General features: G+C 43.0%; 1 protein-coding gene across 2 annotated transcripts in view; it reads left to right on the forward strand.

Moving 5' to 3' along the window:
• Nucleotides 1–11048, forward strand: part of SRC (SRC proto-oncogene, non-receptor tyrosine kinase) — a 119400-nt gene extending 108352 nt beyond the window's left edge. For both annotated transcript variants that reach the window (XM_063145561.1, XM_063145563.1), the window contains 3 exons: nucleotides 770–923; nucleotides 2083–2214; nucleotides 4515–11048. In XM_063145561.1, coding sequence (XP_063001631.1) covers nucleotides 770–923; nucleotides 2083–2214; nucleotides 4515–4723 — 495 coding nt within the window. In that variant the 3' untranslated portion in view covers nucleotides 4724–11048. The remainder of the gene's footprint in view (nucleotides 1–769; nucleotides 924–2082; nucleotides 2215–4514) is intronic.
• Nucleotides 11049–13381: the final 2333 nt, after the last annotated feature.

Consider the following 13381-nt stretch of genomic DNA (forward strand, 5'->3'; position numbering starts at 1 on the left):
GCTCATCAAGCACCCCAACAACCCACCCTGGCTGGGTTTGCATATAATGAGAAGCTGAGGCAGATTGGATCGCCAGCTTGGAGCCTGCAGGTGCCACAACCCACCATGGTTAATAAGCCACAGGGGTTCGTGGTGATTGTGCGAACCAGGTCAGTTATGTAGGAGGAGGAGAGGGTGGCTTTCACCCTCTTAACCCACTCCTTTTGGCATAAAAAATGTAGTTCACCATCCTAATTTTGTAGATAACCAAACTCTGCTGGGCTTTTTGCCTCCCCCTACCTTTTTTAATAACCAGCAGAACCAAAAGCTCAGCAGTCCTTTCTCACTTCTACCCTGCCCCATGCAAGTGCACTGGCAAGGGAGAGTGGTGAATTGTCTATTCCCTGCCCATATGACTTTGTCCCAGCATGGAATGGAGAGTATGGGTGTGTTCATCCATACAAAACAACAACAACTATGCCCCTGTTAGTGTGGGAAGTCCATTGCTATTCCACTTGCACTTCAGAGTCATATAGTGGAAGAGCAGTGATTCAGGAGCACTAGAAGCTGCCTGTCTGGAAGCATCCTCTGCTGCAGATACAGAGTGGAGCTTTGAAGAGTCTTTCAGTGCCTTGTTGGTTTGAAGCAGGGCAATTGAAGAGCTGAATCCCACTTCGAAGAAGCTCTTGGAGGCTGCATTCCAGTGGTGGACAAGCTGAAGCCAAAAGAGGTGATCATAATGCTAGTTCAAGCAAACTCAGAATGTCTTTTGTGCTTGGGATGGTTCTAGATTGCATCTGGCATGGCATACGTGGAGAGGATGAACTACGTCCACAGAGATCTCCGAGCTGCCAACATCCTTGTGGGAGAGAATCTGGTGTGCAAGGTAGCTGACTTTGGGTTGGCACGACTGATTGAGGACAATGAATACACAGCGAGGCAAGGTATGTGCCACAGTTTCCTTTGTTTGAAATCATTAGCTTCAGATTAGTTAGTGCTTCAGAAGGGAAGTAATCTGGGTGCCAATGCAGGGTGAAAGCCCTCTGGCTTAGGTACAAGAAGGTGTTATACACTGTTGACTATGTCTCAACTTACTGCACTTTTACCATAGCTTGTGAATGGTGCAAAGGTAGTGATAGACACTTGGCTTGCACTTAATGCTAACCCATGGTTTATTTAACCCATGGGCTGTTGAATTCTGGGTTGCTGTGATGTCCAAACCCAGCTGTGCTAACAAACCATATTTTGTTAACTATGAACAACCCAGAAAGATAACCCATGTTTTGTTGTTGGGTTGCAAACTCTGGGTTGTTTAAGCCATAGATTGTCATTGCATGTTAACTCAGAACCAGGTGAGAAGAGAGACTGGCTCTGGTGCTGTGAAGGATGATAAATCTTTAATGGTATTGTTGAAAGATAAAAAAAATATTTTTAAAAAACTCAAAAAGTTCAGCATTTCAGATACCAGGCTCCTTTGTCAGGAGCAAAAGTTAACCCTTTTTCTATGGAGCGTCCTTGTCGAAAGCTGTGCTTGACAAGCAGCTTTTTAGATAGAAAACACAGATTTCAACAATACCATTAAAGATTTATTTTTATATATATAGTTTTTATTAAACACTAACTAAAAAAAAATGCATCAACATAAACATCACACACATAACCATTAAAGATTGATCATCCTTCACAGCACCAGAGCCAGTCTCTCTTCTCACACCGCCTAGTGGTGCTTTTCCTCCCTTTTTTCCTCATCTTGTTTCACCAGGCTACAGAGGTGGCTGGCAAGAGTGGTCAAAAAGTCCAGCTGCTCTACATACCAGTAGTACAGCACCACGTATGCATTTGGGATACAGGGAATAGCTGGAGGAGGGAAATAAACAACCCAGGAATAGAGAAAACAAAACATGGTTTGTTCAACCGTTTGCCAGAAAAACCATGGGTAGAGCAACAAACCATGGATTAAATAAACTGTGGTTTAGCATTATGTGTGAACTAGGTTTCTGACATTACCCCACATTTCTTCCCTTTTTGTGAGCTCTGCAGAAGAATATATGAATGGCACTTCCTGAACTTGTTTTTTCCCCCTCCCACTTCTACCTTATTCAGGTGCTAAATTCCCCATTAAGTGGACTGCCCCAGAAGCTGCTCTCTATGGCCGGTTCACCATCAAGTCAGATGTATGGTCCTTTGGAATATTGCTGACTGAACTGGCCACAAAGGGCCGAGTGCCCTATCCAGGTAAGTGTATCCAGGTGCTGCAAGGGCCACTGAAGCAGCTGTAAGGAACTTGTCATGACGAGGCCTTTTCCCCATAGGCTGGGGGAAGGAGTTTCTGGCGATCAATCAGAATCAGAGTCTGAAGCAGAAGAGACGGTGCCAGAAACATACCAGCCTGTACAGGGAGTGGGGGAGGTGACTCTCACGGGCTCTTCACCAGCTGGGAATGAACCTTCGTGAGGCCTTCTCTCTGAAAACATTACCAACACACAGTCTGTGGGAAATCAGTATTCTTCTGAGGGGGAGGGCATTTCAAGGCTAGCTAACCCTAGAGTACGCCACAGACTAAAACAGACGGAGCTGAAGGAAGGTGAGAGAGAGGTCAGCCCGGCTAATCTCTCGCCAATGGCTTCTTCCAAAGCAGCCTCCCTGAAGTTAAAGTGTTCTGGGAAAGGCTTTCCATTCTTCTTGAAAGGACAATTGTCTTGCTTAGTTTGCATAGTTTTGCCTAGAGGAAAGTTCCTACAGGTTGGACTTTCTTCAGGTGGGAAGAGATGTTTATTGCCTGAATAAAGCTTTGTGGATTATGTGGCAGACCTCTTTATTGGATGCCAATAAGGCAGGAGGTTTTGGGAAACACGACAGAACTCCTCATTCACTTGTGGAGAGACCATAGCTCAGTAACAGAGCACATGCTTTGCCTCTAGAAGTCCCCAGGTTCAATCCCTGACATCACCAGGATTAGTTAGCAGGTGAAGGAAAGACCTTTTCTTGAGATCCTAATTTCATCTTTCCCTCTTCAATGGATTTTTGTAATAAAAGCAGGGTGTGGAGGGGGGACACACAGGAAAGTAAGAAATGGAAGGTGTCAATGTAAAATTCTGTGAGTGAGGAAGGGTGATTGCACAATGAAACATCGGGAAAGACGCTAAGGGGAGACATGATAGAAATGTACAAATTTATGCATGGTGTGGAGAACGTGGATAGAAAGACATTTTTCTACCTCTCTCAAAATACTAGAACTCAGAGTCAACCCATTAAGCTGATTGGTGGGAAATTCAGGACAGATAAAAGGAAATCCTTCTTCACACAGCACATAGTTAAACTATGGAATTCACTACCACAAGATGTAGCGGTGGCCACCAATTCGGATGGCTTTAAAAGGGATACATTCTTGGAGAAGGCTATCAATGGCTACTAGTCCTGATGGCTATGTGCTACCTCCGGTATTGAACGCAGTAAGCCTATGTACACCAGTTGCTGGGGAAAATGAGTGGGAGGCTGCTGTTACACCGTGTCCTGCTTGTGGGTCCCTGGTCGACAGCTGCTTGGCCACTGTGTGAACAGGCTGCTGGCCTAGATGGGCCCTTGGTCTGATCCAGCAGGGCTCTTCTGATGTTTTTAAGTTCCTCTGATTGCTTTTTTCAAGCACACCAGAAAGCCTTCCCCAACTGCAATGCTTCAATCCCACAGTTTGAAACCATCTATTTCATTTTAGTTTCTTCATTGTTGAAAACCACCTTTTTTTCCCTGTGTGCTTCTGTGTGCACCTTCCCCTGCCCCAACCCAATTCCATCTGTTATTTTCACTTAAGTCTTGGGCACAATTAGGAACTGTGTTGAAGTTGGTTTTATTTATTTTTAAGGCTCTGAGGAACACTGCTGTCCCAGAACTATTGGTCCACAGGACACAGTTCAGGGAAGCTATGCAATTTCTGAGCTTGGCTTCCCAGCCTGATTGAGCTAAGGCTTTGGTGGAGTGTCCTTGTATGCTGGCTGTAAGCCTCTCTCCACTGACACCCCCCCCCCCACTTCAGTCCATGGCATTGGTAAAGCCCACCCCCCTGCTCTGACTAAATCATATGATGTGGGGGAGGAGCTCTGTCTGAGTTTTAACTCAATTGTACTGGGGAGCTTTCCTGAGCTTGCTTAGCTAAGTAGAGAGGTTGCACAGCTCCCTGGATCATCATCATCTTCATCCCCATCACATTTCCAGCTCTATATTTGCTGACATTAGAAAAACCATCTGGAGAACAAGAAGACGGATGATAGGCTTTATGCCACACTTTAGGAGAGCTAAAGTTACTCTCTTGAAATTCAAATGTAACTACACTTATTTAAGAGATTAGGTTATTAGCAATGCCACTGTAGATTTTGACTGTTGAAGAGCACTATTGAAGAGCTGTGTAAGGTGGTACGTCTTTAAGAGATGTGATCAAAGTTTGGGATCCCAGAAGGTTTTGCATGTATGCCCACTCACACGCTAGTAGTGTCAGGGCTGCTGTTGGTATCAATGACCCATCTCTCTTTTTGTACCAATAGGTATGGTGAACCGGGAAGTGCTAGATCAAGTGGAACGAGGCTACCGGATGCCCTGTCCCCCGGAATGCCCAGAATCTCTGCATGATCTGATGTGCCAGTGTTGGCGGAAGGATCCTGAGGAAAGGCCTACCTTTGAGTACCTTCAAGCTTTCTTGGAGGACTACTTCACATCAACAGAGCCTCAGTATCAGCCGGGCGAGAACCTATAGATACGGAGACAGCATCCCCTTGCCAAAGACTTCTACGCTGCTCCTACCGGATATGCACTCAAGAGAGAGACACTGAGACATACTTGGACCACCACTGGAACACCTGGCAGGTTCTCTTCATCAATCTGGGGATTTGCCCTTCCTTTCAAGGGTTGTACAAGGCCCCTTGCTCTACCAGTGTGGTGCCCTGGGCTGTGTCTGGGTTAACCAAGGCGTCATGGTTCTACTTTTTAATATGAAGGTGGCTGTGGTGCAGCAGATAGGGTTTCAGAAAAGCCAAGTTATTCCAGAAGAGAAGAAGCCAAGGGAAAACCGGGGATCCTCTTCATGAGGGCTGTGTGCCTTCTAGAGTTTGTCCTCCCTCCAAACTGCTTTTGACTAAAATCAGAAAGAATATGACGGCCTTCCCCTTCCGATGGCAATGATATGGGCTGCTTTGCAGCCTGCATGACTTCAAAGCACTTGGGTCATCTCTGAGGTGATGCTATAGAATAATGCCTTTCGGATTCATATGGCTTATGTTCTCCTTAGTGTATAAAACCAGCACAATTTCCCCTGTCCTCATATCCAGTTCCTGGAACTGGATTGACTGCTTCACTCCAGGAAAAATAATAATTGTAGCTCACATATATTATGGACACTTCGTTTCCATGTATTTGTGTGTGTGTGTGTGTTTTAAAAAACAGCCACTATTTTCTTCTGTGCCACTGAAGATGAGTTTGTGCCACTGTCCACCCCGTTTTGTCTTATTCGTGTGGGGTGCACTTGCAGATCTTAGCCATATAATGAGATGGAGTGGAGATGCTGGGCTCGTCTGGAAGATTTGCAGTGTGCTTGGTTTGGTTGCTCTGCCTTCTTTTTTGTGGGGCTGCAGCCAGCAATTCTATTTACAATGCTTGTGGTGCCAGTGATGTTTTATGAATTTTTCTGGACTATATTAGATCTTGGACTGCAGGCTTGCCTTCCAGTCTAACCTTTCAACCCAGTTGTGAATACTGATTTATTAGATCTGCAAAAAGGAATAGTCTGGCTGGGACATACTCCTTTCTTTCTCCACGCCATCCTCCAAGTGCCATCTTTGAGTCTTGCCCAGGTGACACTAATCTTCCACATCGCATTCTAACATTCATTAAGCACACAGTTTCTTCTCTTTTCACATGGATGCATTTCATCATAACCTATTCTGGGGCTCCTTAATGCTGCTGGGTAAACTCCAGCTGAAGAAATTGTTCTATAAGTTCTGCATAGCGAGTGCAGTTCTACTTCATGCAGGGTAAAAGGGTCCTTGCAGTGTCCCGTTCTCTGAACCATATAATATCCATCCTTGGCCTGATCTCTGCTCAGAGGCTAGAAAGCACCCCCATCCTCTGCTACAATTTATGATTGCAGCACACATATTTAAGGGAGGGGCCCAACGACGGCAAGTTAGCAAAGCCCACAGAGCTCTGCAAAACCTGATTTTTTTCCTGGAGCACTTAACTTGCTTCCCGATCTGTATATGATCTGGGAGTGCGCTTGCTAGAGAGATTGTTAGGTCAAGGGTTTAACCCACTCTCCTGTTCTAGAAAGCACACACAATAGCTTGCAAAATTACCCCTCCCAAGCTGCTTTTCACTCATGGGGCGGGGGGGGGGAGGATAACTGTGTGTGGGTGTGGTTTTGTGTGGGAAAATAACTGGTAAAGGGTTAAGCATAGGTGCACATGCATAAGCATGCAGACACCCTGGGGATATTCCTCTGCTTAGAACTCACAACTTGAAAGGCAGTTTAAAATTTAAAGAAAAAAGTCAGAGAAGTGATCCACACAACTGCATGCAATGTGTAGTTTGGCCTTCAGAGACCTTGTTCATGGGGGCTCAGGCTCCTGCTGGATCACACACAGTGCAAGCTCTTCTTTGATCATTTTTATTTTATTTTCCATGAATTCTGCAATAGCTTTCCATTCTAACTTCCATCCCGCTGCACATCAGAACCTGTTTTAACAGTGACAGGCATCTGAACAGCTGATTGAAGCTTAAATTCTAGCTTGCGCATATGCAGTACAAATCAATTTGGGAATATTTGCATTGTGTGGGGGGTGGGGAGGGAGGAGCTCCTATAATCAACAGTCCGTTTTAAAGTCCGTAAGGCATTGCTTCTTTGTTACATGCCAAAACTATCCCTTCTCAGGAAAGGGCAAGAAATTGGACAGGATGGAGACTTGGACACCAGTTCCTAGACCTATCAGCAATTGGTGCTACTGTGACTTTACTCAATGACTTTCACCCAGAACAGCAGCATGTATAAAGCTGCTGTTGACTTGGCTAGAGCATGCCTATTACATTAGATTCTGTAAGCAAAGGAATCTGTACCTCGGGGGCAGACAGGCAGATGGAGCGATTGTATGCAGCATGCTAAGAGAGACCCAAGATGCATTCCAAGAGCTGGCATGAAAGTTCAGACTTGGAGCCATGTCATTTTGTTAACTAGGGCAATTCTGCAAACAGAGCTAAGCATGCCAAATTCATAGCCTGAGAACATGTCTCACAATGACTGAAAAGGCAGTTTCTCTGAAGTGCTTATGGTGTGGCCATGTGTTGAGCCTGAAGGGTTTTTTTTGGTTTTTTTTTTAAATCAACAACATCGCTGCAGCATCTTAAGCAGGAAGATTCTCCCTGATGAAATGTAGACCACCCAATTAATCATCCTTTTACTCAAAATGACCTTTTAGCTATTGCTTCCCAACTGCCACCACATACCATACGTTTCTGACACCTACACTTTCAGATTCCTAGATTTCTATCAAAATATTAGTGAAATAGAGCCAAGTACCACTGTGGTCTATACCAAAATATACACCACAGCATGGGACTAGATTTGAACCTAATTATTCACATATGCTCCATCTGATGGAAGAAGGCAGGTAAACATTTTACATAGACGACACCTGTACTGAATCTCCCCAACTCACAGAAAGCGATTTGTCTTTCCCAGGTCCTATTACTATCAATGTGACATTAGTCACGATGTTGTCCCATTGAGACTGGAGCATGACTAACTTTCTGTGGAATTAGGCTTCTAATTACAACGGGGGGTCGCAAGCCTACAGTCCAAGAAATAGCCCATCTCCCTACAGAGAAGTGAAGACTAAGGTGGCAGTCTTTGGAACAGAATTTTGCTATTCATTTCTTACAACACAAGAATGAGGAAGAGTTAGGGAAAGCCAGTTCTACAATCGCCTCTGACATAACCCACGCAAAAGTTAAACCCCAAGCAGAAACAGCAATCCAAGCCATATGTAAACAGATCTGCCTTTTGTTGCAAATGGTTACTGCCAGCATGGTACAAAAAACCCTTCTGCAGTGCACCGGTGTCTTTTTATTGGGAGGTTTCTTACCAGTTGTAAAATAGCCCCTCTTTTGTATATAGCCCTTGAGTCATCTGAGTTCTTGCTGCTCAGTGGCTTTGGATGTCGACTTATGTGCATGTGATTTTTAAGGTAATGAGAATGTTTGTTGCAATTATATGTAGCTGAAATTCATTGTCGTTGGCCTGCCATCACTCGGAAATTTAATTTCGTATTTTTGTCTACGTTTTTGACGTTCTCTTACGTGCCAAAACCAAAAATCACCACCTCCAAGGGCAGATTTTTTTCATGTATCCGATTGACTGTTCTTCAGGAGCAACTTAAGTCAGGACTTAAGAACTTATTTTCTTTGGACGGTGACTTGTTGCTTCATCTGTTCTCCATGGTGTCATCGCGTATCTGCAAGATGTGAGCACTTTTTTCCTAACAGCTCAATGTTAGAATGGGAAGGTGTGTTAGAGGTCTGTTGCTCAGAAAGATCCAAAGATCTGATACCTCTGTCCATTGCAGAGAGGAAGGTGTGATATTCTTGCAACTATGTATTTGGAACATAGAACCTCAGTCAGTGCTCCAGTTAGTCCTCCAAAGATCATTTGGCTTAACAAGAGATGATTTCTACCAGAGAAACCTGGAGCACAGCTGAAAAGGCAGCAAAAATGATCTGAAGTAATGACAAGATTTCATGTGCTTCCCCTCGACTCCTTTTTAGAAGCTTGCCTGGTGAGGGGATCTGGAACAGGGTAGAATTTCCATGTTTTGCACAAGCTCCTTCCCCAAATAATCCAGATTCATGTTTTTCTGATGAGGAGGACTGCACCTCAGTATCCCTTTAAAGTAACTGAGCCAAATCTCCACCTTATGCCAAGTCAGTGAGTGTACCTCAGAACCACAAAATGCTCAGCGCATCTCAGCAATAGTGTTTAAAAATCTAACAATAGCTTCCCATAGGTAGGATGATGGGACGGCCCGAAGACTATTCTTTCAAACAATTGCTTTGTTACATGCCAAATTCCCCACTTCCCACAGAACATCTAACAAAATTCCTATTTTCATTATGTTGGAAACAGGGTCCCGCCTCCTTTCTCCAATGTGGACAGGGTATGATGCATTGTGGGAGGTGGTGTCAAAGGTCACCAGCTCTTTCCTGCCTTTCTGTATCTCTTTTGCAGTGCTAATTCTTAATATGCCTTACAGGTTTCTTTCCATATGTACCCATGAGGCTCAATGCTGGCTTCTTTTTAAAAAAAATATTATTCTTTTGTAATGTCTTGAATTCAAATTCTGGTCCCTTTTGAAATCCAGGATTGGAGTTCTTAAACAACCTATTGCATCAAATGGGAAAGAAGCTAATCCTGGAATGAAGGTGAATGCATCTCCCCAAGCCTCCAAACCTTCCATTTTTCATTCCCTTTCTTTTTCAAGCTGAACATTCCCTTGTTGTACCTCCTCTTCCACAGCTTGGATTGTCACTGGGACCAGAATGACTTTCTTCCTTCAGCCATTTTTGGGTATTCCAAAGTGCCAACATATAACTAATTCCCATCAGTATCTTCCTTTATTAAAGCAAGATTATTTGAATTGCCAATGTGGTTGATAACTAGCCTTCTTCGGCAAAGGCCTTTACTTTATATTTTATTTGCGATTAAATGCTCCCTAATCTTGTTCAGTTAATGCTTTCTGTGCCACCCAGTTCTAACTGGTGGTAAACCTGTGGCAGGGATGTATCACTTCTGACTTCAAGTGATGGCTCTTTCTCTGACATACATTTCTCTATGTACATGGTGGCAGGTAGGTAGGTAGGTGAGTGCCTACAGACCAAGAAAGTATGGCCCAGAGGCAGGTTTACTGCCTCAGTCAGAACTTGACCTAAAAATCCACTGTCTTAAACCTGTTATTGAGCCATTTCCTCACAACGTAATATTGCTTTATTATTATTATTGTTAAAAACACTCTTCATTTGTGAGCAGGACTTGCATTTGCATCTTCATGTTATGTGTCCAGGGTCTTTTGTACAATCTGGGAAGTTTTTTTTTGGGGGGGGGAGGGCTTCTCTCCAAAGAGATGCCACTTTTATTACTGTTGCTGTTCAACTACATTTGGAGAGAAGCCGCTTTTGCTGAAGGGGAAATATGGGTACCACAGTTTTGTGCCAGTGACGCTTGAATAACTTATATGCTTTATTTTTAAATGTCTGCCCTAAGAAGAACCAGCTTCTTGTTGAATACAAAATAGAACATATACCATGCTGGGGAAAGCTTCAGCCAGTGTGTGTATGTATGAGTGTGTACATATATATATAGATATAGATATAGATATTAATGTATAAAGATTCCTTTTTTTCAAGTATGTACATTTTAAAAAAATCAAATCAAATAGGTCAGTTTAAAATCACAGATTTCTCTTCTGGTTTTGGTATAGCAATAATGACGATGAATGCTAATTTAAATGAACAGTGTAATTAGTCTTGCTTTTCTTCTTTGTCAAGGGCAATTTTTTGAAAGAAAAAAATGGTTCAAGGTTCCCTTTTGTGAACTGCCTGTCCCCTTTTTTCATGCATGATCTTGACTTTGGTACAGACGCTTGCGCAGCTGGTGTCAGGCCTCGGATTGGAGTCCAAATGGCCTTTACAATGAATTCATGAACCGAAGGAAGCATTAAAAGAGTGTCATGTGTTGGCCTTGTCCTTCCTTATTCACTTCATTTTTTCTTAAAGCAAGCCCACAATAGAAGAATCTGTTGGGAGTGAGGCTCCGGCCGTTGCTTGAATGAAGTTTAAACAAGTCCGTACATGGATTTCTTCTGCTATCACAATTTTTTTTAAAAGCAAAAAACAAATCACACGCATTTTGTAAAATCTCCAGATAACTATGCAGAGAATGTGATGATCTCTCTCTCTCTCTCTCTTTCCCCCTCCCCACCTTTTTAGTGTCTGAATACTTAACTCTTTTTTTGAAAATAAAATGTTTTGAAAAACTAAAATTCCTAAATGTATGATGAAGGTCCTCTTTTCATTTAGTGGTATACCTTTATTTCTCCCTCTCTCCCTTTTACAATTTTGTTAAATGCAAGTAGATGTTGCTGTGTGTGTGCATGGAAAGATGGTTGTAGATGGAAATATGAGATGGCATGCCTGCCGCAACCAATGCCATGTAAGTCCATATCATCATCATCATCATCATCATCATCATCATCGGTGTGTGTGTGTGTGTGTGTATGTGTGTGTGCCATTCCCTCTCCATTCCTCCATGTCTTAGACCACACGTGTTTTGTTTTAAAACAAAATTTATATTTTTGGCTAACTCACTGTTTCTACATGCTGAGTGACAATTGTTATATAAACAATTAAAGGGGCTTATGTACAAGGTATACATGCCAGAAACACAAATAACTTTCCTTTAAAATAGGAATATTAGTTGACTTATGTTGATAACATTGTTGTAGCTATGAAGTGGTGTGTGTGTGTGTGTGTGTGTGTGTGTGTGTGTATGTGTGTGATATATAACAGCAAATGATCTCAAGATGAACTGGTTTTTTTGCAAAGTAATCTTTACTTTGCAAAGAATTGGGCCTTTACATCTTTCTTACTCCCACCCACGCTGGAATTTGAAATGGCAGTCCTTGACCTGGCCAACTTGCCCATAGAATAAGGTAATGCTCACTTCTGGTAGCTAACTGGGAAGGGGAGGCTGTTGAGCTGTGCCCTGGATACTGACTGCTGTGAAAACCTAATTCCACATTTGGTTTCTCTGGCATTGTAAAGGATAGCAGGAGGGTGGGAAGTCGAAGGGCAGGGATAGCAGCTGCTACTGTGCCTTGATACAGGCAAAGAGAAAGCTGGAGGCCAAGCAGTGGTGCACACAGCAGTATAGGATGCATTTAGGTGTACTCTGCCTAGGGCACTCGAAGCATCTCTCCCTGGCCACTGGAAGTCCCGTTTAGCCTGCTGTTGCCTTCTAAGACGTAACAAAAGTACTGCTTTCATGTGTTCAAGTTTATTTCTGAAGCCATAAAGGTTTTCAAAACAAAACAAAAAAAGTGGAATTTTCCACCAGCTTTCAAATGCTGTGTTTGCATGTTGCAATTGTGACTATGCAAAAGACCCACAACCCATATAGTAATCTTACCATTCTGCAGCAGTACTGGACAAGCCTGAGTAGAGACAATTCTTCCTGAACAACAGTGGCTTCTCCTTCTTCTGTACATTGGCATTCAGGTGGCTGGAGCTGGTTTGATTTCTTCTCATCAACATGCCAGGGGCTCACTATCTCCAAACACTTTTCATATCTGCTTTCTTTCAAGACGGTAAAGTACAGGCAATCTTGTTGCAACAGAATCTCTGTGAGGATAATGAACTTGGCTTGGTGCAATCATCCAGCCATTGAACCTTAAGCCACTGCCAAAGTTTTCTGGATACAGGCAAGCTTGCAAACTGTCTTAATGAATGGGATGTGGCTGAGAGAAGAATCTTTGCTCCTGTGTTCTATTATGCTTTCCTAGGCTTGACAAACATGACTGTTGCACCAGATGTTTTGCAGCTGGATAAAAAAATTCCTGGCACTTTCAAAAACCTCAAGTCTTCAAGAATAATAATTTAAGCCTTGTGGTTGTGATTTGCTTTACCTGACAAGCAGAACTTTTAAAACTCTTGCCTTTGCACTGCCTTTTGCGACCCAAGAGATGAAAACCTGAGACTTGAAATTCCCTTGATATTGTTTTTTTGTTTGTTTGTTTTGAAACCCAGATTCTTGTCTAGTTCTCCCTGCCATCATGCTTTTCTATTTGCCTGCTGCCACCTGGTGCTCAGGGTGGGATAGGAATCCAAATACAACTCTTTGAAAAGTTGAATTTAGCAGACGTATCAGTCTTACTTCCATTCAGCATGAAATTGCTGTGATAAGAGTTAAAGCTGGATGAACGCTCCTACACTTGAATTCTACAGAAGGGAACACTCATTCTCTAGCACTGAGTTTCCTAAAAGTATGGCTTGGGAATCAGCCAATTGGTCTGTGACAAGCTTGCAACAAAACTTCCTATATGATGAGACTTCGGCTGGTGGGTTGGGTCCTACAAATGGGTTGTACTCCATTACCACCATCATGGTTTTGATTTGTTTGATTAGGTGGATTTTTTAAAGAAAGAAACAGGAATACACACACACAAGAGAGTAAATTAAAATGTGTACACACACACACACACACACACACACACACACACACACACAGCACGAGAGAGAATACGACCAAAATGCAAAAGAACAAGGAGGATCTTTATTTTTAAAAAAATGTATGTAAAAGAAAGAATTTCAGCAAAAC

The sequence above is a fragment of the Elgaria multicarinata genome, chromosome 1, assembly GCF_023053635.1.
Source record: "Elgaria multicarinata webbii isolate HBS135686 ecotype San Diego chromosome 1, rElgMul1.1.pri, whole genome shotgun sequence".
Lineage (NCBI taxonomy): Eukaryota > Metazoa > Chordata > Lepidosauria > Squamata > Anguidae > Elgaria > Elgaria multicarinata.